General features: G+C 38.8%; 1 protein-coding gene and 1 long non-coding RNA gene across 4 annotated transcripts in view; one reads left to right on the top strand and one right to left on the bottom strand.

Moving 5' to 3' along the window:
• The window catches only part of GYPC (glycophorin C (Gerbich blood group)), a 35,051-nt gene continuing 7,888 nt past the window's right edge, over window positions 1–27,163 (top strand). For 2 of the 3 annotated variants that reach the window (XR_014586090.1, XR_014586091.1), the window contains exons 1-2: window positions 1–265; window positions 26,529–26,579. Coding sequence is in view for 1 of the 3 variants with exons in the window: in XM_083841977.1 (XP_083698103.1) it covers window positions 232–265; window positions 26,529–26,579 (85 nt within the window). In the remaining 2 variants the exon portion in view is untranslated. The remainder of the gene's footprint in view (window positions 266–26,528; window positions 26,580–27,163) is intronic. The other variant, XM_083841977.1, reaches the window with a different exon arrangement.
• On the bottom strand, window positions 160–22,048 carry LOC310901744. The gene is made up of 2 exons (XR_014586117.1): window positions 21,090–22,048; window positions 160–9,683 (listed from the first exon to the last, which is right to left on the bottom strand). It is a non-coding gene; the product is annotated as an uncharacterized lncRNA (long non-coding RNA).

Genomic DNA, 27,163 nt, shown 5'->3' with positions numbered 1-27,163 from the left:
CTGCAAATGGGTGCCCCTCCCCGCTCATGTGAGCTACACAGGCAAAAGAGAATGACACATGTGCTGTTTCCTTTTCCAGTTGTAAAGGGGTCAGGAGCCAGGCAAGGAGAGCCTGAACAAGAGCTGCATTTTCCTGGGCTCTTCCAGCTGTTCTGTTCAATCCCGCCGTCGGTTCTGAGCAGGGAAGAGAGACTGTCAACACAAATAAGGCATTTTTCAAAGGCGTAAATTATGAGTTACCAAAACAATACGACATCTCAACCACGTGAGTACCCTTATCCCCCCTCCTTACAGTAAGAGTGGATTACCAGTCTGCCGTTTAAGGAAAAGATTCTCAAATGCATTTCATATGAAAGGGCGAAAAAAATAAGAAAAAGAAAATGAATGCCTGAGACTTATTTGGAAAGAAAAAAAGAAAAGAAAAAGTTGTGATGAAACTGTTTTCCTTTTTAATTCTTTGTGTGTGTGTGCGTGCATGTGTGTGAAGAACTGAAACGGGCTCTGCAAACTCTGCCTTGTGATTAGGACGGAGCAAAGTCAATAACGTTTCCATCTAAACCCTGGCTTAGGAAGGTTTCATTTAAATAATTTTCCCTCCCCACCCCGCCTTCAGGAATGAAAATAGAGAGCGTTTCAAAAGCTTACTGACGCTTTTCTAAGATATTAATGGTGCTGCCCAACTTCTGTTTAGAGTCTCAAGCTGTCTGTGTGTAATATGAGACGCAAGCCACAAACTGACAGTCTATATTTAAAGTCACAATGCGTTTCTGCTCCTGGAAATTTAGAAATGTGGGTTTAAGGACAAGCAAATTAGTTTCTCAGCAAGGGAGGGTACAGGAAGGCAAGTCCTCTTCTGGCGTAACTCTGCATATTTTAGTAAACTTGGAAAGAAATAGTTTGGCCTGAACATTCAAGTGAGCACGGACGCTTAACTGCAGCGTGGTAGCATTCCTTTGGGGATAGTATAAAAAAGAAAGTGGAAGGGAAGGAGATGGATTCTGGTCTGATAAACAGAAAAGTCAATAGAAAAAACTCAAAGTTTTTGGTGCTGCAATAACAGGATGTGACTCTGTATCTTTTTCACGGTTTTGGTATAATCTTTCCTGTTTTAATTCAAGGCAGTAATTTTGTAATATTTTTAATAAACAAACTGCCAATATCAGAATTGTTTATCATACCACGGTATCAGTAATGAAAGCAGAAAGTACAGAAAGGATTGCTGGGTGGTGCCAGCAATTCCAGATTTGTTGTGAGAATATTTGGTCTGTATGGAGGTTAACAGCAACAATGCTTCCCAAGCTTTGAATGGGGCGGGCTGATCCAGCAGAAATGGCACAGTGAGCAACATCTCTGGAATCCCAGCTAGAAATTTCTATTTACCCATTAGTCCTTTTTGCAAGTTCCAACCAACCTGAAAGATGACAAGCTAGCTTTATCTTATATTTTATTATATTTTATTCAGCAGTTTAGGAGATTATAGCTTGTTAGCTATAGATTCTGTTTTAGATTGTTTTCTATTATTGACAGAAAAGTAATAAGATTAATTCAGGATTCTAAGAATTTGGGTTTGCAAAAGTTTGAGTAAACTACTGAGACTTGGTGCTCTCAAAATGTGTGCGAGAAGGTGGTAGTGACTCACTGAGGTGCATTTTGCTCATTGTGCAATATCAACAAGGGTCCAGACCCAACCTTGCATCTCTAGTAACAGGCTTGGCCAGGTGTCAAGTCCAGGACCAGTTCTACAGTCCTGAATCCATATGTATCACTCCTCTGACAGATTCAGCTTGTCAGAGGACCCCACAGAAGGCCATAAGGTGGATCTGGATGAGGTGTTAGTTCCTCTTTGGGGGGGGTTCTATGCTTATAATGAAAAAAGGCTGATGCGTCAGGTTCTCTGATATTTTTCCAAAATCTAGGCAGGAATTCTCAGCTTGAACTGCTTTAAGAACATACGATTGCAACTAAAAAATAAGTGGTTTGCAGTGTAGCTAGAATAAGAATTCTGACTGAAATAAAGTGACTATCTATTCTTCACTTGTCCTCATAATTTCCCTTTCTGATTCAGACAGGATTCTCCTATGTTTTATTTCAGTCTGTATCTCTTTGTTGTTGTTGTTATTGTTTTTTCTTGCTTTGTTTTGTTTGTTCATTTGTTTTAATGATATGGATCAAATGCAGAGATAAAGAATAAAATTAATTTACAAGGAAGTCAGTACCATATTCCTGTATAATGCAAATCTGGTGCATTATTTTTATAATGGTTGAGGTTTTGGGGGGTCAGGTTTGGGGAAAAGGGTCTTATTTATTAAGTTAAATTCCAGTAATTTTTTGCAAGCTACAAGATATCAAAAATTGATGTATTGACAGGCACTGCAGAGCATGGGCAACAGATGTTTGCCAAGAAGGGAGAACGTTCGGGAAAACAAATCTTCATAAATATAGTGAAAATCTTTGAAATGGGTGTGAAAATGCATAAAGTATCAGCAACACCCTTTGACTATGCTGAACATATTAATTATTTCCTGTGTACTTGCAGGTGAGACCGCACAGCAGCTGCCTACTGATGTAAACTGAACAGGGTTAAGTTACCTAATTGCTCATGTTCTTTGCTTATCTCCTTGTATACACTTGCAGCTGATAAGGGATTTTTATTCATTCTATAAATACAGTATTATCCTGGCAATCCAGGTGGGAGCAGACTGCTGTTTCAGATTTAAAATGTTCACCTCTGCAAAGACAGCAAATGTATTCTGCCTCGCTATGGGGGTGCTGTACCACCTAATGTCAGGCAGTTCCCATGCCTGGCTCTGATATCCCATCCTGCTCTGTATACTCGGTGGAGAGGCAGGTGAGCCAGCAGTTCAGTCTGCTGATGTTAGACAGTGTGTAGTGTATTTATTCCATCATTCATGGTTAATGAACATTTGCATGTGGCTGGAATAAAACGGAATACCTAAGGAAAGAAGTCTGCTAACAAAAGCAAAAATGGAGTTGGGGTTTCAATTTCATTGGCTGGGATTCAATACAATATTGTGTTGTGAATATATCTTCAGTTTCTTTTTTCCTCTTTTTATTATTATTATTGTTATCATTATCATTATTAAAGGGACCTAGTTTCACTGCAGGGATGTGAACTTCCTGATTTTTAAATACAACTTTTTTTTTCTGTTAATATATTTGCTTCTTCCTACCTCTGCTCGGATGCACAGGCAATAGCTACCTGACGTATTACAAAATAGGAGGAATTCCACAAGTTTGGGAATCTTAACTCAGACTGAAGCATTTGCCCTCTTCCTGTCTGACTACACTGACCCAGTCTCAAGGCAGTGGGGCAGCTCAAATGAGGTGAGGAACTCATGCAAGTAAACGTCACCAGGTCAAAGGTTCAGTCTGAAGAGGCAGTGAGCTATGCAAAGCTATCTTTGGGGGTCAAAGGTGTTCATCCCCTCAGAGGAGGTGATCTGTACCTTTGAGGATTTAATCTGTACCAGGCATGCTGGGAATGTTTTATCTGGGGCCTCCTATACTCCATATACCAGCTTTCAGAGGAATTAGGGATTATGGGGAGCAGATCATGGAGGTTGCTGCTCAGGGGGAGCAAACCCTGCACTGCCCTGTGCCGGTTGCAGGAGGTCTTGGTCCCACCATGCACAGATTCTCCACCTGCCACAATGACAGCTAGAGCTTCTCCAAAAAGCGTCCAGTATGTGCGTGCTGTCCTCTCCAGAGAGGTTGAGAGTTTGGCAAAGGTGGCCCTCAACAAAGGTGAAATAACTTAAAACTGTGAATGGTGAGTCTGGTTCTGAGAGCAGTCTTGCCCCATAACTCATGATGCAGTACATCTAGGGGCTGTAAACTTGTCCTTTGATTATTCCCGAAGCAATACTAATACCTTCACACAGGGGCTGTGAAATGCCACAAATGATTCCTGTAGCCTTTTAACCATATTATTCACTGCCTTGAAAGTAGATTTGTTTTCATTGCCCTTAATCAACAGAAGTGCTTGTCTGTGAGAGTAAATAATAAAAAAATAAATAAAAGGAGAGACTATTGATTATGAAAATGTTGGTCTTCACTGGTAAACTTGTGAGCATTTATAAATGAGGAAATCTGTAGATTATAATAACCTCTCATTTTTAGCACAGAAGGCTCAAAATATGTCCCACAAGCATTTATGTAAATTGAATACCTCTGCTTACATATTTGTCTCCCACCACTGTGCATATGAATTGGAAAATTTGGCCTTATACCCTAGGGCTTCTGCTTGACACTCTCACTGCCTGAAATGTGTGTGAAAGTTTGTAAATTGGAAGTCTCAGAATTCACCTGAAATTTCAGTAATTAACAGCAGAACTGCTGGCAAATTGGCAAGCTGGGGGCAGAGGACAGATGTCCATTGAAATAGGAACCGGCTTTTTTAAAATATGGATTTTTCAGCATTTCTGAGCACTGCTACTCCCTCCCACCCCCCTACCTCCAACCCCACCCCCCCCCAAAAAAAAAAAAAAGAGAGAGTGAGAGTGAAAGAAAAATAAAAAGAAAAAAGATTTACATAGCAGAAGATGTTACAGATTCGGTTATGCCTGCTTATGTGGTTAAGCCTATTAGTAACACAGAATTGCACAGTGTCTGCATCTCATTGCTGATACTGCTGCACCTTTCTTTCTAGGCTCCTGTGTAATATACCCCATATCTATCACTGTTCCAATGACTGAGTCCAATCAGCAAAGCCTTTTGTGAAACAGGCTTTTTGGACTGCATTCTCTAATGAAAGTCTGTTTGTGTGTCTGCTCTGCAGAGTGCCTGTCTCTATTGTTGGGGAGGGATTAGTATTCCTATAGCACAGAGAAATTCAAGAGGGATCTGATTGTTCTAGGTGCTGTACAAACACCCTTTCCTCAAAAGGCTGGTAGCCTACATGCAGCAGAAAGTTTATAGGTTGGAGAAAAACGACTGCTTTCCATTCCATGGGCAGCTTTTGGCTACGGAAAGTCACGTATAGCAGCCACGAGGTAGGAACAAGAATAGATTCCAGTAGATCCACTAGGGCAAGAGCTCTTTGATTCCTACTCTCTATAATTCTATAATTTTTTAATACATGCAATGCATGCTTGGGAAAAAAAAAAAAAAGAAAAAAAAGACACCACCACTGTAGCTTGAAAGTCATTTATTAGCTGGCTTCCTTGTTTCTCGCAGAAACATCAGAAAAACTTTTAAGCACAATGTTTGCCACTATTAGGATCTTTGCTTTGTGGTGGTGTTTTTTTCTTCTGTGGTGTTTTTTTTTTTTCTTCACATCTGAGTTGTGATAAGAAATGCATGAAAAACTCAGAGAGAACTCAATGCTGTAGTGACAAGAATACTTGAACACCATAGCTGGGTAGGTAATTGGGCAGCACACAGACCATGTTTTACTTACTTCTGACTTAATTTTCTAAGTCAAATGAATTAGACAGTTACCACAGTTCATGAGAAATCCACCTGCTGCTAAGTATTCTAAAAAATACTTGGCAAATGGAGTAGCACTTGGAGAAATCAGACTTGGTTTGCTAGCAGTTTATGGACACAAACAGAGAAAAGGACCGTCTGCTCTGGATAATGTATTTGTAACCCATAATTCAACTACATGAAGCAACAATCATGCAACATAATAATAGGCATGCAGCTCATAATTTGTAGCTGAAATAAAATCCATGTTCCTCAATTTCTCCAAGAGTTATCATGATCTAATTCACACCAGATTCCTCTCTCTCCAATGTTAGCATAGAAATCCAATGTGCTGTCTGTGCTCTGTTGCTCTCTTATTGCAGATGTACCTTGCACGTGTAGTTTCACCAATGAGACATCTGGCTAAGTGATTTTCCTCTTAATTAATCTTCTCATCTGCAAAGGAGACCAGTTTCTCATATCTGCTTCTCTTCTGACATATGTTTCACCACAGGGTTCTTCCTGATGAAGCAGAAAACTTCACTGAAAATCTCAATGGGTTAAACTTGTTCTGCTGCATTTAAGTTTTAAAGTGATTTTTTCCCTTCCCTTTCCCTCTCTTTTTCATCTTAGAAAGAAATTTCAGTTATTTCATGAGGGTCTACCTCTTTCTTCTTCAGATAAGCCCTGAAATGGAGTTAAGCTTTTTATCAGTAAGTTGCAGGGGGGCTTTTGAACACACCCTGTGACAGCTCCATGTTATTGTGAGTGACAAATGCCTATTTTACTGGGGACTGCATGTTTAAAATGTCTAATTTGATGAGGTGGTCCACGTTACAAAGAGCACATGTGACAAGGTTATAGCATAGCAGAACCAAATATTAAGTCTTTACATATGTGTAGTGTTTAGATTTGGAAAGAGACATTATTTTAGCAACAGCAAACCTGTGCAGTGGATTAGAATTCTTTATGTACACATAATATGCATTGTGCATGTATATTTATTATATAGTTTATATCTGTATGTATACTTATATACAGACACAGGTATGTATAGACACCTCTTTTCTGTATTTATACGCCTTTTCACTAGTCAGACTTCTGGTTATAGAGACTTTTATTTCCCTGACTGCATCTCTGTTCACAGACCAACACCCACAAGCTCATCTTTCCTTTTTTATATGATAGATACCTTCAGAAGTAGCAGAAAAATGACCAGATTTTTGAAGGCTTAGCAGAGGCATAAACTCAACAACAAGAAAGAAAGCAAGAAAGAGGTTTAGGCTATATATAAGAAGTTGGAAAATATTACAAAATATCCTTTTCATATGATATAGTAAAACATCAGTGAAGCATCCGTATTCAACCTTTCTTGCAGACACAAGATTCAGCTGTCTTTCTGCTGACTGTATATACATCCACAACCAGTCAGCTCACAAAAGTATAGAAAATGGAATCACTCTGTATTTGGACTTAAAGCAGCACAGCATTTGCATGAATCCATCTTGGATGCTATTGCAGGACCCGTGTCTCCATAATCAAAGATTCAGGGGAAAGTGATGATAATGATTTAAGAAATGAGAAGGAAGATTCTTTGTGCTGGAAGAATTGCCTAGTTGCACCTCCAGGAAAATTTTCTAGGGGAAAAAAAAAAATGTTTTAGCATATTCATGGTGAAATAAAGCTAATTCTTTACAGAATAGCTACCCTCCTTTGGAAACAGAATCAAAAATCAATTCAATTGAATTCTGTAATTCTGTGGCAACCTCAAATTGTGAAAAATAAATTTATACTGGAATAGCTTTCACAGAATTGTTACTGCAGATTAACTTGATGCCTCTGCATAAGTTTCTCTCTATGCAACAAGAATAAGCTTATTTTCTGAAAAAAAGAAATTAAAAAAAAAAATCATGTTAACCTGTAAACAAGGTCCTTCCCATCTGTTGTTTGGATATTTCAAAAATTTCAGTCACTTATTAGGGGATGAAAAAGCAGCTGCTGATTACCAGCTTTAGCTAAACCAAATAATCCTTAGGTAATGCAAATAGTTCAGAAATCACTTAACCAGAGTGATTAAAGGGTTACATGTACATGAGCAGAGAGAAAAAAATATTTGTAGTGGATTGTGAAGTTAGTATAAAAATGTCATCCAAGAATTCAGGAAACTTGTGCAACTTTTCCAAATTTCTGAAGTAACTAAAATGATACTCTGTATTTTTATATTTTATTTCTATCTTCTGCGATCTACATGGGTATATTGTTGAATTTGATTTTAAATGTTTTCTTCGTACATATTAGGGCTAGAAATTTACCAGTTTATTATGAAATTGCATTTTCAGTAGATATTGTTATTTCTTGAGACTTTAAGGAAGCCCTTTAATAACCAGATCTCATGAGCTAGCACAGGTTGTTCTTCTAATTATATGATGGTTCATTCAAGTGTCATGAACGCAGTCCCTCTCCTGTCCAACACAGGCAGCAGAAAATTAAATTCTTGAAGTACCTTGATGCAAAGATGCTCTCAGAGAGTGGACTAGTTTCTGATTATTACCTTTCTCTTACACCTGCCCTCTCAGGTTGTCTAGTTCAGATATCCTCTGCACCTCCTAGTACTTCATGCCTATCCCACTAGTAAGTGCTCATATCTCAGCAAAGGACAGTCATGGAGGTCTCAGTTGTTAAACACCATTTCCTCACTTCTGTCAAGGACATTCCACTGTCCTGGCAGTGGGAAGGAAGAATAGCACAGGCAAGGAAGACATAAATCTCTTCTTGTCAGTGGGCTGAGGCCTTGTTTCCTTTGGGAGTTACCCTGTCTTCCTTCTCCATCTCTCTTCTCCATTGGTTTCTCTTTGCTCTCATCTCCACAGCTTGCTATGAAACAACACCTCCCCCTCTCCAGATCTTTCCTGTCATGACATAGGCATTTTCATTTACAACCTGGGATATGTTTTTTACATCCTGGATCCCACGATTAGGAGAGTTTATTATTGTCTGTCTCCCTTGAATTTCCATAATTACGTCAGCGGACTTTGATTTTTTGAGTCTCTGATGCACACAAATCCATTTTTCCCCTTACTGAACTCATTTGGATCTATTTTTATTTTAAAGAAGCCTTTACAACCAGTTCCTAATGTCAATTAAGCCGTTGGTGGAAACAGGGGGATATACACAGGATTAGTCTGCGTCTCTACAGAAAACCCTGCATGAGGCATTGAGCAGAGCAGACCAGGAAACAAAACAGCCGTTCACAGCCATGCTTCCATTCCAGCTTCCCCTTTGCTTTGGAAAAAGGAGAACCCATGGTTTTCTTGTTCTTTTTCAAAACCTTTTCAAAAGTTTCAAAAACTTTTTTGAAACTCATTATGCTCTGCATACCTGGCCACTTTTCCTCTTACTCATCCCATTCCTTTGCCAGTCATGGAAACAAGTGGCTTCTCTAAAGAGTAGCAAAATGGCTTATGCTAACACCTGCATGGCTGAGAAGAATAGCAGAAGGTCAAGGTGCCTTGTTGACTTTTCCTGTGCAGGCTGTGACCACCTAATCGAAAGGGACAAATTCTCATGAAACCTTCTTGATTGCCTTTGATGCCTTTTTCCAGCTCCCAGTGAGAGGTGGCTTCTCCTCCATGCTTAGAGCTCAAGCAGTGGTTAGCGTCTGGGCCCTGGATTATTCCTAAAAAAAGGAAAAATCACCTTCTATAACACATTTCCTACAGCTGGATGGATCTAATGCCTTCAGACACCACTCCCATACCATTTACTTGCCCATCTAGGAGAATTTGAAGTAAGCTTAAGCCCAAGTCATTTCCAAAAAGCAGTCATACATGGTGATTTCATGTAGTGAGAGATGGGAAAGACAGATTTGTAAAGCCCTCAGAAAGAAGCTGGTTTGCTCATAGCCTGGGCTAGCCAAGTCTTCCCTTGCTTCCAGCTCTCCAATCAATGTCTCCTTCCTAGTCATATTAACAGCAAGCTTTTACCATCTTTCCCTTCACATCCTTCCTACACCTTCTTGATCAAAACAGTCTTCTCTCCTGTATAGCTCCCCTGCATAATCTCTTTTTATTTTGCTTTGTTTAGTCTGTAAATTCCTCAGAACTGAAATCACCTCTTCTTCCATTTCCTTTCTAAACAAAAATCACCATAAAATTGTTTGCCACTTTTGTGCTCACAATGAGGAGAGCTGAACACATCTGTCTTCCCAAGTTACCTCATCATGTATCTCCTTCTGGACAGAGATGCCAGGAGACCTCCTGAAACATAAAGATAAAACACAAAAAAGCAACCTTAGGTATGACATCAACTTGCAAAGCATATCAAGTTGGAAGAACTCTAGGATTTTCTCCTTGAAAATAATTTTCCGCTAAATATATTCATTTATATTCTCTGAGATAGTCTCTAGACTGTGGAGATCAAAGCAAATTGGAAATCCTGCAGAGTTTTTAAGTGCGTTCAAGGTGGAGTGTTTCAAAGCCTTGTGCCTGAACATTCAAACACCATGGAAGAAATGAAGTAGCAGGTGGTAACACATGTAAACATGATTGTTCTAATCTTTGTACTTTTCAACTTGTCAAAGCCTAAGTTTGCGACACGTTATGTGACAAATAGCAAAAATAAGGGATGATGCATGCACACACACACACATAGGGGAGCATAAAATCCAAGGACACCAGCCAGCTTTGGATTTTCTATTTCAGCCACATTTGTGATCTTGTAAGTTATTTACAGCGATAAGGATATGGATTTACCAAACTTATGCAGAACCTTGCAAATCTGTGCACAGAGGGAGTGTTGCTTGGGAGACTGGAATACAATACTGTAGTTGTCTACTACCTTACTTTTTTTGAAAGTAAGTTTTGCCAAGGTAAAAAGTATAAAATGCCATCCATTACAGGCTAGTGGCAATTTGTAAATGTCTGTGTATCATGAACAGAGATAACCAGTCTCTAATGTTCCTCACTTAGCAACTGAATCATTGTAAAATATTTCAGGTGGTTTCAGAGAGTCAAAGTGAAGAAAAATGAGACTATTTTTCTTTTTATTACCCATAAAGAAATGTAAAAATAATAACAAGAGGTGTCCACCAGATCTGTCCTCTCTCTTACCATAACTTTTGGTTTATGTTTGCTGATCAGTTCGTGCTGCAAACACACAGCTTCATCACCTGAAGTCCTGGCATGTAAACAAATATTTGACAATTTCTGCTTCCTTCGGGTTTGTACAGATGTTCTCAGGAAACACCTTACTCACTGTAAGTTAGCATTGCTTTGCTGAAGTCAATGGCATTGAGATAATGGTGCCCTGGAATTTGAGATTGCTCGTATTGATTTCGTCGGAACTTGGATGAGAATTTACTGATTTAAGATCTTCACTTTTTAGTAGTACTATGCTTCAAATGTCTTAATTTAGTTCCAAGCAGCCTCATCTACTATCACCACAGATTTCAATGAAGGCAAAATGATTTATCAGTGGTAACTAGAGCTCTGTGTGAAGACAGGGAGTAGCAAACAGAGATAAACCTATTTTGTATGCTCCAAAAGAAGAATACTTCCTGCTGATTCAAGTTTCTTGCACATTAAGAAAATATGTATATGGCTCCTGAGTTCATTCTCCATGGGGATTAATGATCCAAAAGGGACTCCTTGTACCACAGAGGAGTAAATCACCCCTCCCACTTTTGGCTGGCAGGATGTGACCGGGGAGATAAATGCTTTTGCATTTCTCTGACCTTTGCTATTGCTTCTTGGTAAAAGATTTCCCTTTCTGGAATTCACTAAAATTTGTTAATCTAAGACAAAACTCTTCCTCCTCTCACATTCTATGTGAGATGCTTAATTTCTTCATCCTGGGGACATAAATTTGAGCTGGTAATAGAGCCCTTCTCTTGGATTACCTCTGCTGATTGCGTTCACTTGGGATGAATGAAACCTTTCATTTCAATTGTATCTGACTCTTGTCAGAAGGTTCATGACTGACTAGAGCAACAATGGGGTGGCAGAGATGGATGAAACTGTTTTAAAAGTGTCATTCCTAAATAAGTTAAGATCAGCTTTAAACACCTGGGGAGAAAGCAAGAGGAGGTAGAACTGCATGACAGTTTTAAGACGAGATGCAGCCTATAACAGCCAGCTCTTCCCCCCTTCATGACTTGTACTTCCTTCAAGGAAAAGGTCATGGCTTCTCTCCCAGCTGCTGCGAGCCTTCCCCAGGCAGGAAGCATATCCTGTGTCCTGTTTTCTCCAGGGGCCAGCAGCGGAGCAGAGGGGACCATGGCTTCCACTGTTCTGTTCTTAAGTGACCTAAGTACCCAAGCACTGGGTAGATCTCCCTCCCTTTCCAATGCTGAGCAGCTCACCCCAGGACTTTTCATAGTCCAGCAGCTTCTGGAGGTGACCAGAAGGGGAAAAACAAGCTATTCCCTTTGGATGCCTGGCTGACTATTTTTGTCAGATATGAAATTGCAGCAGTCACTGGGGGGGGGGGGGGGGGGGAGTAAATGTCTTGTGATTAAAAATTGCATCTGTGATTTCTTCCTGAGGAGAGGGGTGTATTTTCCTCACTGGATGAGAAACTGGAACATCTAGTACTGTGTGGCATATTAAGGTAGCAGCTTGCTATCTGTGGGCAAATGCATCCATATCCCTAAAAGGATTTGTACTTCTTCTCCCCTATACTGGACATAATCTTGGGTGGGGGGAGATGTAGCAAGAAATGCAAAATAAAGTCCCTCGGTAGGTGCAAAGCCATGGCAAAACAGATGTGGCTGAGGGCCATATAATTTCTCCAGACTTCCAGGACACACATCTCTGTCTTTCCCATTCTTTCTGGGATATTTCCAGACCATCTTCTAGTTAGTGGGATTTGGTAACAATTCTTCCCATCCTTTGTTTCCCTGATATTGCACACTGAAACCATGTTGTGGCCACACCAGACCTGCCTGTGTGTTTCCCTTGGCCTTCACCAGCTTGTGTGTCAGGTCACACCAGCAATAAGAAAAAGAGACTTCCGTTCCTGGGGATACTGACACCTCTTCCCATCTGGTACAGTATCCAGAAAAAAAGAAAAAAAAAGTGATTACTGAGATTGTTTTGATCCTGATGGCACTGAGCTTTCTCCCCTAACCAGGACTTAAATGCTTGTTGAGCTCTGCCCATGGAAGTGCTTTAACAGCATAGCACTTATGGTCTTGTTTCACTATTAAAGCCAGCATCAGACAGCTAATGGAGAGTAATGGAGAGGACAACCATCTGGGGGGCTGAAGAATAGGAAATTCTTGAGACAGAGTTAATATTTCACTGTTCAAAGGGGTGTCCTGTGTTATAAAAGCCTTTGCATTTACCAGAGTTTCTCACTTGAATTACTTTAACCCCCTGCTAAGCGTTTGGCAGGATTGGGCCTTACCTCCCCCTCTTCCCTCTTCTTGAATGATCTCTTTTACCTTGTAATTGAAGGAATTCAACCTTGGGAACTCAGCATTGCTGAAGGCACAGCTTGTGTCAGGGAGCAAGGCATCCCTCCACCTGGCTCCCCCAGGTCACCACAGTGCCTCCAGGAGCCACATGGAAATGCATGTGGCCCTGACTTTATCCTCTCATCCCTCGTAACAGCCAGCTGTGTAGCAGGAGCCAGCCCCAGAAACACAAAAGGATATTGCCTGAAGCTATCCATGCAACTCAGCACAGCACAAGGGTTGCCATCATGCTTAGCCTCTGTTTGCAAGCATAAGAGGATGAGGGCAGGGAGTCTTTGCCACTTCTTCCCTCGTCATTCAGTGGAGCTCCTTCCTATCTGCCATGTGAAAATGTTCAGTGGAAAGCTTTAAGGAGCTAAAGCCAGACTGCTGTGTATGTTCCTTATTTATACAGCATGTACAGCATGGGTGGCACAAGGAAAGGCTACCAAGTATCATGAGAGTAACTTAGTGGATTTAGAACATAGTCATTTAGGTCTTGGGTAGGAGGGAATTAAAATCAACAAGTCATGTGATATTAGAGGCTGTTTTATCCACTTCTTTCAAATTTCTGTTCCATCTATGCAGAGGGAACCAAAAAATGCAAAAGGGATGCGGGCTCTTCTCTTCACTGATTCATAACAGATACACACTTGTGTCCAAGCCTTGCCCTGACATGGAGTACAGCGCAGCTCTCCCTGAAATAAACTGCAGCTCACACATATCTCAGGGTGGAACTTGGCTCTTAAACAAAGTTTAATGGGAGCCTGCTCTGGCTGAACTCTACTTATGACTTCATATTTTCCAGGGCTGTGCTGATGCTGTTTCTTTTTCTTTTTCTTTTTCTTTTTTTTTTTTTTTCCCTCTTTATACTAATAGGTGTTTCAGTGGGATAACTTGACCTTCTGATACTATTCCAAAGCACACTTCTTTGGAGGCAAGGGTAAATAGTTTAGGGATGTTATGAAAGAGCTTTGATAAATTTTCAAGCTCTTTCATGATTGTTCGAGAAGGCAGATATTTTCAGCCTGTAAGAATCAACTGGTGAATAAATCTGGGAATTGATAAAACAGAGAGGATGGGCAGAGGCTGTATCCTTGGTTCAACCATGTTTCTAATATTCATAAAATTGATTTTTTAAAAGCTTTCACCATGGACTCAACAGTGCAATTGGAAAGTGTGAGAGATCTGCCACCAACTTCAAAGTGAGCAGAAGCAGCTTAACAGAGAGTGCTTTTATGAATCCCACCTTGCATATGTACCACTTTGTATTTCACTTTGTGTGTTGGAACAATGCCCTACTTTGCTACAAGTGTAAATGGGACAGTAATGACTGCTGCTGTGCAGCTGCAGAGTGTGGTTGCTGCTGATTAAGCTATGGCAAAGCAACATCCCTCCAGGAAGGCAGGGAGGGAGGGGCAGGGTCAGAGCTCTGCCTGAGGGTCCCTATTTTTACAGCAGAGAGGTCCCTTACTTCTTAGTACCTTCCTATATATTCTTGCACTGACAATACCATGCCCTCAACTTTTGCCAAGGCCTTCTACAGCCACTATATTTCAAAGGAATCACTTGGCTGTGAAAAAATTGAGTTTTCAGTTCTTTTAAGAGCAATCTAGCAAGGAATTATCTTGTTTTATCCAGCTTATTTTTACCCTTGTGCTTCGCTTTTGGGGGAACCTGTTCATTCTGAGTGCAGATATATAATGTTCCTCACCTGCCTGAAAGAGCATTCCTGCCTTTTGCCCTTTCTGTCAGCACCTAGCACACCCCTCCTTGTTAACAGAGCAACCAATAGTCAGACCACATGGTGGTGACTTGGATCATTTTACCAATAAGTAAATAACCCCTGCCCCCTTTTTTTATTTATTTTTATTTTTTTCCATTGGGCCAGTTTTCTGTTGGATCAGCTTGAATGGAAAAGGGTTAAGAGCGAGAATGCCCTTTTCAGCTGGAATGTAAGCAGCCAGCTCAAATCACAACAATTCACTCTCAGCTTTCCCGCATGTGTATTTCATACATTTAGGAAAGGAACAGCCCAAAGGCTTTGCAGTAAGCCAAAAACATGTTGATCAGAGAAGTGCCTTAGCAAGCATTTATTGCTATTGAAAAGTACCAGACCATATTTCTTTGCTTAATGACACACATTAATCCTCCATTGAAATTGCCAGAATTATCCAAGCTTAATCTGGCTTTAGAAGTTTAAAATATAGTCCAAACTATATAAAAATGAAGCATTATGACCAAAAAAGGAGCTGGAAAAAAAAAAATCTCAGTACCGTCCCTTTGGCTTTTCCTTTGTTGTTCAAACCACTAAAGACATTGCCTACATTCTTTGAATCATTTGGAAAAAAAAAAAAAAAGTCATTTTTTTAAATTGGTGACCAAAATATGAATATCATCCCATTACTTCCACCCACTGCCACTTCTGTTTTCAGTCCAGTTTCCTAATGAAATGAGTCTTATATGTTCCTGCTGTCTATCTGTCTGCTTAACCATCTGTTCATCCGTCTGTCACTTCACATCAAGAACTTTTGGATCCACTAACCAGTTTCAACCAGATTTAAAAGAGAAGCAGAAGCCTCAGAGATTATTATGGTTCTCCAAGTTGTATGAAAGTCAACATTTGTCTATAGAGAGCCATTCAAGTGAGCAGTAACACAAAAATGGCTCCTTATTAGGAGAATAAACTAAAGAATGTTCTTCTCTATGTAGGAATATACTAGCAACAAATTTTGGCAAGATCATAGAATGTCTCTGGTTGGAAGGGACCTTAAAGATCATCTAACTCCAACCGTCAGGATAAGGTTGCTTCTGAAAATATGACTGCACTTAGCAGGCCTAATGCAGACATGTAAGGCAATATTTAAGCACCTGTTGGAGAGATCTAGCACTGCTTATCAGTGCACGTCAAAGGCTCTGACTACGTTTTAGAAAGGCTAAGCCCTCAGCACAGGTTAGGAAAGGGATGGCTGAGCAATGCTAACAGTAATGGTTGGGATTTATTTTCCCTAATTATAGTCTCCAGAAACCTAGGCCTCTAATCTATGCTAGTCTTGTAAGTTAGCTTCTTGGCTGATAGGAAGAGAAGTTCCCACTCCCTCCCCCAGAATTCATCACACTTCTGCAGGAGCTGAATGGATTTCCCTGCAAGAAGGGGTGTCCTCTCTGCAGCACCTGTGGATATAGTGTAGATTATGTAGGCTCTTTTCTAGTGGTCAACCATCTCATCAGGCTAGTTATTATCTCTCCACCTACATGGTACTGACTGTTCATTCTTCATTAGGAGAGAGGAACATTATTAATGAATTGCTAATGAATCTCAAAACAGTGTAAGTCCCTCACTGAAAAATATTCAGTATATGGTTTCAATGCAGGTTTGTTGTTTGTTTTTTTGTTGTTGTTTTTTTAATGCTCAGCTCTGTTAATGTGTTCAGTATGCTATTTGCCAAATAAAGCCAGACAAGTGTCCAAAAACAATGGACAAGAGAGACTTTTTTCTTTTTTTTTTTCCCCAACAATTATTGCACAATCTGTCTAGAATTGCTCAGATGAATGACAGATGCTAAAGAATTTTTGCTAAAATTGCTCAACTCAATTCAGACAGCTTGGACTGATACATAAATGCTTTTCAGATAACAAAGCAGGCTTTGTCTTATTTAATGCAGAAGATAAGCAAAAGAAATCTGCATGTTCATTGCAGAATCCTTGGAAAATGAGAAGTGTTGTTGCTCTGAGCTTTATTTGCCTTGCAAGTTTCTAAGGTGTCTTTTTTTTGTTTGTTTGTTTATTTTGTTCAATATTTAAAGCATTTCGAAGATTGTTTCCACTACAGATATCTCCATTAATAATATTAACCTCATCAGTGTTTCAGGAAAGATCTCTGTGTCCCTAAAGAACATATGCTAAACACCCTGACATTTCCACTTGCAATGCTTAGTAGACAAGCACCTTAGGCAAGCATTGGTGTAGGAGCTGGACGTAGCTGAATACAATTCATATGAAATAAGCAGGGGAACAGAGCACAACCATCTCCTGTTTTCAAGAATTATCACCTGTAGAACTGCTTAGCTACAAAATATTGGTGGTGGGAATGAGACATAAAGGAAGAAACCTGACTATGTTGGGAAAATTATTATACTTTTCTAAGGATAGTAGCTGGGCACTAAATCCTTTGAATTGTCAGGATAATATCTTTGTACATGACTGCAGGCTTTCACCAGCTTCCAGGTGATTTCTAGGTCACATCACCTGTAATTTAAGTACAAGGTCAAATCTTTTAATCTCAAAACTAGAACAGACATTTAGCAGCATTAATAAACTAATGGTCAAATTCCTTTCCTTTCATGTCCATGTGCATTAAAACAAGCTTTTTGCCAGCAGCAGAACCAGTGAGACACTCTTGCTTTTGGATTTATGTCCCCTAAATCCCACCACTGACATACACTGGCTCCCTTCCACAGTAGTTCTGCAGGGGAAGGGAAAGGACATTGCTGCAGCTCCTCTTTACCTACATGCATAACCACTGGAAAGCATGTGGTGACTGGACAACCAGTTGCTGCAAACCAAGCTTAAAATTACTGAGTTCTTACTGCCTTTCCTTCACTGCTGGACAAATCTGGTCTCCCTTTTCTCTCTAACCTGCATTTTCCAGGAAAACTGAGGCAAAGTGCTTGTCTTTGCCTGCTCTTCATTTAAAATCCATCGGAGCTGAATAATGGAGTCAAAACTTCTAAAGGCTGTAAGGACAGATAGTCAGACATACAACGGGAACAGCTACATTTCACAGAGAAAATCAGCACAAAAAATGCTGCCAAAGGTATTTGGTGGAAATATTTAAAATACTAAGCAAACAGCTCAGTCTGTCTTAGAGGGACTAATTTTGGCTAATGTTTGTTTTGAATCATAACACATCCAGAAAAAGGGTGTGTTTCAAACGTAAACTAAAACCTAATCCTACGGAGTCATTAAGGTTACAAAGTCAACCTCATCAACATTAAAAAATACATAGATCGCCTTATCCTCTGACGACATCATCAAAAGTCCTCAGAGTCAAGACTGAGGCTGGTAGACCATGTAGGTACACATTAAAAGCACACCTTGGTAAATAATTACAAGCACTTCAGAGGTTGAATTGTCTTACTACATCATATAACCATTTACACAAGTGAAGGAATTGTCAATACATCACTTCCTCCTAGAACTCTTAGCCTCTGACTTTCCACTGAAAAGTTCCAGCTGAAATTTTTATGCTTATGCTTCTAACATGTAAAGTTTAAGTCAGTGAGGTGTGCCTTTTCATGGGTTGTTTCTCAAGAATTAGAGGTTAAGTATCTGGTACAGGTTTTCAGATGGGTTTTCACCATATCCATCCTCAGGTACTTTGATTACCTGTGATCATTTGCAAAATTTGCAATGGTTAATCAATTGCTTTGCTTTAATCAATTGTTAATTGTTAATCAATGGTTAATCAATTTGCATTGCTTTGATCTCAGTGCATGAGCAAATGACTGTTTTGTTCTCATTTTGAGTCAGCAAAAATGACTAGAGTTTGAAGTTGTTGACTTTGGAGGAAAGTCAGGCAGAAATTATTTGGCAGATTCTCTGGATATTTAGTGTTTCTTTCAAAAGCTTCCCTATTGGAAAAAAAGAAAAAAAAAAAAAAGAAAAAAAAAGTTGTATTCTGTTCCAATGTGGAGTGGGATGGTGGAAGAAGGAAAGAAGGAAGCATATATGCAGGAAGACTGCCTAATCATGAACTGTAGCTTCTGGTTTGATTCATATCTCATTTGTCACTGCTTCTTTAATGAAGCAACAACAGATCAATTTATCTTCCCCAGCAAAATGTACATTTGGAGTGTGAGCCAACTTTGTTATGGAGGAAAAATGTAAATTTAAATCTGCCCCTTCTAAAGGGGATACCGTCATTTAAATTCTCTTAGTGGATATACTGTGCTTAAATGACATCAGAATAAGTGGTTGATATTCAGGCACCCCAAGCAAATGAGAAAAAAATACTTCTAGTAAGCAAAAATAAAAGTATATATGTGTATATATATATATACACACACACACACGTACATATATATATTTTGTTTAAACAGAAAGGAAATTTTCCTTTGAGTTCTCTCAGGGGGATAAATAGAAAAGTTTGATATAACTACAAAAAGTCTGTGGTTCGTTTAGATAATGTAGCCCTTTCAACCATTTTCTTCTCTTTCTTATATTTTAGTTGACTTTTTTCTTCAAAATATAGAGTATCTGTTCAGTTTTAAGAAAATACGTTGTTTTTTTTTCAACTAAATTTCCCAAATGTCATTAACACTTTCTCCTTTCTTCCTCTTATCATTAAGGGATATCATACCACTATTTTTTGACAAACTGACTTTTAGTGTATTTCTCCATCTCTGATTTTCTCCAAATATCAAGTGCAATTCAGTTTAACAAAAGAAGGAGAAATGTGGATGATGCCATTACTCCCTGAAACATTAGGGAAAAAAAATGTTTTATTTATTTATTCTAGAAAGGTACAAAATAATTTGATGAAGCTGTATACCAAAATCAGATCTGAACTACTAAAATTATGTGGCAATCCTAATCTAATTAAACTAATGTAATATGCCCTTTATGCTTACTGCATTATACAGTTTGAAAACTCTTGAACAGACCACGATTTTAATTGAAAGAGAATGGATTTTTTCTTCTCAGAATGAATGACAAAGTACTTACTATCTGGGATAGCAAGGAGATTGGGCCCAGTGCATTTTTATTTTGTAGATATTTTTAATCTGCATGATTTACTTTACACACGGAGCACAGTCCATTTACTTACGCAAAAGATCATGCGGCTGTTGTATCTTACCATTATTGTCATTATAATAATTTAGTGTATAAATGGCAGCCAAATTATTCTGTCTCTTGTCCAGATTGACAGATGAGAATCTGTTCCTTAATTTTGAAAGAACAGCCTTGATGTGTTTCATTATCTAATGGGAGATGGTGATGGCTTTTTCAGCAGAACGTGTCAAATTGATGGGTTCAGGCTGATGACCCTTTTGGATAAGAGATGCCAGTTCTGCCTGGGCATTACACATTTAGTGCAAATATTAAAATATATAATGACTTTTTTTTTTTTTTTAAATCCAGAGAGGCCTCAGTGTTATGCATCTGATAGCATAACACAGGCCAGAGAGCAACCTGAACAATTAACATATTTTTAACATTATGTTTTCAGGAGTTTGTTCAACTCGTTTTTACACATGCAGCTGTAGTGAACCAGTTCTAACTGTAGCTTGTAAATTAAATCAGTATGCTAAGGTTAATAGATTAATGATTTTCTCATGAATGCAATGTGTTGGCAAGGCACAAACATAAACCAAAGGGCAAGGAGGACACACCACAGTTGCATAAACAATGGAGAAGTTAAGACTTCATTAGTTCTTCAATGCTAAATGTGGGGTAAGAAAAGTCTTGCATCAGTGATGACAATAGAGACACATTAAGATCTGTTTTTACATGTCGAGAGGAGTGCTGACTGTACAAGAGCATACAACGAACAAAAAGAGCCCCTGAGAAGGGAACAGTTAAAGGAAAGAAAGTTTTATATTTATTTTATTTAAAAATAAAAACTGAAGAAATTACTTTTAAAGTTTTTAACAATAACATAAGCTTCCTAGTGGTCTCCATAGATTCAAAAGTTTACAACATTTTAATGAACCCAATCAGGCACCTTACTACCACCCACCTTCAGTGGAAGCAACTGGATCAGTGATGAATGTTTTTGAACCCCCACTCAAAATCTTTACATGAAAAGGCAGTCAACCTTCAAAATTAAGATTTTTTAAAATAAAGCAAAATGCATACGATATCTTGTATTATGTCAATTGATACAGGAAAAAAAAAAAAAAGAAAAGACAATTTACTAGACTCCTTGTAGGTATTGCTGAGTAAAGTGTCTTTCATTAGCCTCAAGTTACACTTAAAATTCACTTTCAAATCTATGATGTGTGAAAGATCAATCAATAAAGAGGGAAAATCCTTGTCTGAACTATGTTCATATCTGGCTTGAATCACGAGCTGGATCTTAGTCAGTTTGAACATACCCCTTGTTTACCAGAAGTCCATAGATGGATCATAATAATATTTAAGACAAAACAATTAAACAATGAATAGTTGAATTCTCAAGGCATATTTCAGCCTACAGACTCCTTACACATCTCTTGACCTGTAGTCAGTATCTGCAAAGCATATCTGTGGACACCAAACTCAGGTTGGGTTGTTCCTCACTTGTAAAAGTCCTACCAGCAGCAGGTGTTTCTTTTTTTTGTTTTTTTTTTATACAGAGGTTAGATGAGCCAATTAAAAAGGAAATCTTACAGCATGTTTTCTAGTCTGCATACCTAAGAAGGAAAACACTGCACGATTCATCACTATGCATCATTTAAGTGGGTTGAATGAATGTAAAGTGTTTCTTATGCAACAAACAGGCACATCAGGAGAGCAAACGGGAAAAGCACTAAGAAAAGCACTTAGAGACCTACCTGAGTGTAATTTAGCAGGTAAGACTACGTCCAAGATTACAACCACAAGCAGACAGCAATGGAGCATCATGATAAGGGTTGGCTTAGGTTTCTATGAATCAGAAGCACCAGCCTGTGGGCAGGAAAATCCGGAAAGGCAGGAGAAGTAGTGCTGCCTGACTGGTGTCAAGTGGCTTTGTAAATTGTAGTGCAAAAGCTGCTTATCACACATAGATATCTGTATACTTATTCTGCTTGACTCACCCACTCCAAAACTGCAGTATCTCTCACAGCTGCAAGGGATTCATGAAGATGAATCCCTATAAGCTCATGCTTTTCTTTATGTATTCAGTGCTGTTTAGCAGTAAACACTTGTCTACCTTTAGTTTGGAGTTTTGTCTTAGGAAATAAGAGAGACACTGAGAAGTTTGAGGTAAGGTATATGTCATCCCATCAGGTTGCCCTTCTGAATTGCACAGCAAAGATTTAGTACTTCATGCTAGTAGACTAGAGTTATCTTGTAGGGTGATTCCCATGTTTTCCGTGTCAGATATTCCAAAAGGTGATCCCTTAGCAAATACAATTTTCTTTTTATGCCATTTCCTTGTGCAAATCCATAATAAGCAAACAGGTAGATATTTAAATTGCTAACTACAATTTACAATATAATCATAAATATAATTATATAGATTATATTATATATAATTATATCTTATATATATACTTTATATATATATAGTTTATATATATAAAGTAAATATAAAACATGATCTAAAATCTGTGCTTTCTATGCTGGGTGGGAGACAATACCTACATATTTCAGGAACAAATACACCCCTTCCTCTCACCGTGTAAGCAAAATGTCCTGTTTAGTTTGTATCTCTTCACGTGGTTATACTTCTAAAGTAGCTTACTGATAAGTCTTGCATCTTTATGAATACCTGAAGGGAGGGGGGCAAAGAAGATAGAACCAGGCTCTTTTCAGTGGTGCCCAGTGCCAGGACAAGAGGCAATGGGCACAAACTGGCACACAGGAGTTTCTGTCTGAACACCAGGAAGCACTTCTGTGCTGTGCAGGTGATGGAGCACTGGCACAGGCTGCCCAGAGAGGTGGTGGAGTCTCCTTCTTGAAGCCTTCTAGATGTGGTCCTGGCCAGCCAGTTCTGGGTGGCCCTGCTTGAGCAGGGGGTCTGACCAGATGGCCTCTAGTGATCCTTTTCAAATGTAATTGTTCGGTGATTCTCTGATATATCTGGGTTGTCCTAATACTTTGTGTTTCCTGTAAAGTCTTGTTTCCTGATGTCACAAAATTATGCCAAAACTTCACTTTTCATCCACAGAGTGTATTTGGTCTTTAGTACTGTGGAAAAGAGCTAGAAAGTAAGACTTGAATGCATCTCAAGCATGAAAGAAAGGGAGAAAAAAATGTATTATTTTAAGGGGATGATCATAATTTTGAGCAGGGAGTGACTTATAGCTTTTAGTGACTCAGATTTGGAATTTAAAGAACAAAGGAAACTGTCACAACTGCCAGGAGAAAAGTATAGCAAAATAAGGAGAGAGCTGAACCTCAAACATTCTCACTGCTGGACCTGCCTTCTTGAAACAAGTGCTCCTCATCCAAAGTGGAGTGGAAGCAGTTTAAAATAGAAAAACTATCAAAATTAACAAAATTCAAGTTTTATTGTAAAAAAAAAAAAATCACACCTGGAGGAGAAGGTTTAACAGATTTACTGACAAATTTAGCAGGAAAAATCATCACTGGCTACGTTAACATGAAAGCTACTTGTACTGGCTTTTCACCTTTGAAGTGCTAAGCCAGAGACCTACTTGCAGTATTATAGAGTCAGAAACATTCCTGAGGCTTTCAGAGGCTGCTGCATTCTTGGCATGATTTGATTGATAAGAATGAGACAGGTAGCAATTGTCATTCTATTGCAAAATTCCTCATCTGTAAGTTTATGGACAGAATTGAATTTGATGAATTTCAGGTCATGGCACAAAGGCATTTCTTTCCCTTCATTCTGGCTTTTAGAAACATACTTTCCAACAACAGACAATTTGATTTGTATGTTCTATTCTTGATTTAGCTAACCCATTCTGATGGCCAGGAGTTTTATGAAAAACAAGTTTTCCCAGGCTCGTTGCTTTCTGTGTCTCATGGTAACCAATGGCACTAAATAACAACACTGTCTAAACACATTCGGGACCAGATTGTAGCTATGGACAAGGGCCAGTATAACAGTGAGAGGAAGTTTTGCGAGGGCAGTTTAGCAATAGATAACGCAACAGATGTCCTTGAAACAAAGGCAAATAACCAAAACAGGTGCAACAGCAGTTACTGAAGTACAGACCTTTGAGTGCTCTGCATGCTAAGAAGAGCAGAATAAAGAAGATGTAAGAGGGCTCCAGCTAACAACATTTGCTCAGCTAAAAATTCTGTCAGTATATTCTATATCTTTTCTGCTTAGGGAATTGAAGATTCAGTCCTATGGCATTGCATTTTATTTCCCACGCAGGCCGAGCGGAAGTTCAAGAAGAACATGCTGAGATTCTTGGCCAAGCATGTTCCTGTCCGGATGGTGGCTGTTGTCTCACCCTTACTCTGGGAAGATGGCCTCATTTGATGAGCACATGCCTTGCATTTTCCTTAGTCGTGTTTAGTGAAGGATGATAACATTTCAGTCTTGAATGGCTCTGATACCTTCCCCCCACTTAGAAATATTATTATATTGCTATGTATCACATTGCTATTTTTGGACAAAGTGAAATCTCAAGAACTGCGAGACAGGCATTGAGGGTCACTCTCTCCCCTCCATCATCCTTGCTCCATAACTGCTCTGGGGAGCAGACCCTGGAAAATTCAGGCCATTGGCGGTAGCTGCAGTGTCCTGACACTCCAGAGGATGCAGCAAAAGTCAACAAAAGCCAGCTGAGAGTGACAGTGAGGCCATTCTGGCCTGGTAAAAAATGGACACACAAAGGAAAAGTAGGACTCTCATCCTTGCAGTAAAATGAGAACTGCGGTGAATGAAGCCTCATCACAGTGCTAGCTGTTTGCTGAATGGCAAGAACATTGTCAGCTTAACAGATCAGTGCCAACTACATCATAGCTCAGGATGGGGCCGTCGCTCTTCTGAAAACTTAGAAAGTACAGTATTACAATGAAAACTTTTTTGCAAAGTGATGATATTGTAATCCATTATCAAAAAGCACTTTGGTGGCAAGTACCAGAGATAAGGCACCTGCTTGTTATCTGCATTCAAGAGATACATGGAAAGAACAGGAAAGAACTGGCAGTTACTCACCTACCTTTTTATAATTAATGAATCATGATTTGATCTGGAATTAATGTTTGGAACCAAGTTATGTGGTTAGGGAAGCACTTTAGAATTCACACCTTTAAGTATTTGATTTCTATAGAGGAGCTTGTTTTTTGGCATGCAGTATATATTTGGTATATTACGAAATACAGAGCTGTTTGACCTTGAAGCAATTAATCTCTTCTGAGGCACATGGGTTTTGAATGGATATAGACATAATTAGAGCTTTTAAATTACACAAGGCATGCTCAATCTTTCCATCTGGAAGAAAATGTGGGAAGGACATCTGTGGGAGAGGAAAGGCCTTTCTCTTTCCAGAGAAAAAACATGTCCCATGACTGGGAAGAGAGGGATTCTTTGACTCTCACTCTCAGCTCTCCTCAATTTATTACAATCTGATATGAGACCAGTCATGAGGAAGGAGAAAGCTTCTGACACTATCTTACCCTTACATTGGCTATCATACATTTAGCCAAAGAGACAGATATCAGCCATTGATATCAGTACCACTGCTGAGTTTATTAGAAGGACTTGGAATTAACATTTTTACATTTTCGAGAGAACTTTTCTATCTGCTGCATTTACCAATAGGAAGAAAGAGAAAGAGAGAGAGAGAGAGGGAGAGAGAGCTCTCACATAAAACTAGTTGCCTTGTTAGGACAACAAAAGCATTTAGAATTGCAGAAATGATACAATAAAAAAATTAAGAGTGTCCTGTCATAAAACTAGCATGAACAAACCCCAGGAATTTATCACCTTCTCAGACACCCATATAATTCAAGAGTAAATGAGATGATACCAATGATATGAGATAAAGAGCTGAAAATAAGATGAGATTTGTATCTTGATCATCTACAGAGAAGCTAGCAAAGAAATGCTGATCTATGTGAATTTACTTTCAATAAAGGTCTATATCAGATAATAAGGAGAGAAAAATCCTCACTGGTTTTTAGGATTTTTTTTCTTCTTCCCTCCAAAACACTCTGCCTATTCATTAGTTGTTTGGGATATTTTTAGTAAGTTCAATAATTAAATAATCAAAATGCAATTCAAATTCTAACTGCTCTTTGAGCACCTTACAACCTCTTAGACCAACTTCTTACACGTTGAAGGGATATGTCAGACACTTCTCTTTTGCTTTCAAATTGCAAAACTACATATGTTTTTTAAGGAATTATAATCCAGTAAAGAAAGTAATTTGATTTATCAACACGAAATTCAGACTTACTCTAAGCAAGGACTGTTTTTCACCACATGCATAACAGGATTTTCTTGATTCCAAATGTAGGTTTAAAATAAAATAAATGCTAAGATTAAAAAGAGAATATTCCAGATGAATAAATGCTAATTAAAATCAATAGAGCTAAATTAATTTGCAAGATCCAGATCATAGCCTAAAAGCCATAAACAGGAAAATAAATAGGTGTCAATATTTCTTTTCCCCAAAAACTACCTTTCTGAATGTAATCACAGTACCTGAACACTCTTAATTTAATCATTCACTGGGGGATGTTACAGGTAACTGCTCATAATAAACAGTAGGTGTTTCCCTAAGGGCCAGGATAGTTTGCATAATGTGCTAGCTATTTTTTTTCTAGTGTTATAGTGAAAGAAAACTGTTATAGTACAGCCAGTTCTAATGAGATGTTTCATAAATGTCTTTTGCTAATGAGAGATCTTGTTTAAGTTCTGAGTTTCAGAGGTTAAAATAATACAGCACCACTAGAACAGTTGATGCTGTAACATGTAATCCAACTCCTTTTTTTTTTTTTCTTTAATTAACTTTTGTATCTTCTGATCTATTTATAGATGGAGACATTGAGAACTCCTCAGCTGGAGCAGATGTGGCTGTTATTGGAGGTAAGTAGCAGATCATACTTAGCGGCACCATTAGAATTAAAACAGCGGGATGGTTGGTTTCTTGCATTTTGCAAACCCCCTACTTTGCTGACAAGACAACAGGAGCAGCACAATTAGAGTTAATTAGGCCAGTGGGAAATCTGCTCCCAGAGGGGCTATTGGCAAGATAACGAGATGAGATAATGAGCATAAACCATCAAGCAGTACCACCCCCATCCATTCTTCCTTTTAGACCAGAATCTAAATGTCCAGTAGCAAAGTCAACCTCTGATATTCCTCATCATTCCCTGGTCCAAGACTATCATATAATACAAAACTGGTGTGACATCTTTGATTTGAATCACACTAACTCACACCAACGGACCCTTTATTCTTACAGAACGTACCACAGAGCATTTCCTGGTGTTCCATTAAAGCTCCCTCATGCATTTAAACTAAATACAGTTGTCAGGATAAATGAACAAAGCTATGTTCACAGAGAGAACCCTGTCTTTTTACTTTTATTGTGTTTGTTCATTTCCATGCTAACGCACTAATTTCAGCCATTCACAAGGGGGTATACCAATCATTAGTGCAAATTGGAG

The sequence above is a fragment of the Anser anser genome (genome assembly GCF_964211835.1).
Source record: "Anser anser genome assembly, chromosome: 6".
NCBI lineage: Eukaryota > Metazoa > Chordata > Aves > Anseriformes > Anatidae > Anser > Anser anser.
This window is presented reverse-complemented; position numbering and strand designations above follow the sequence as displayed.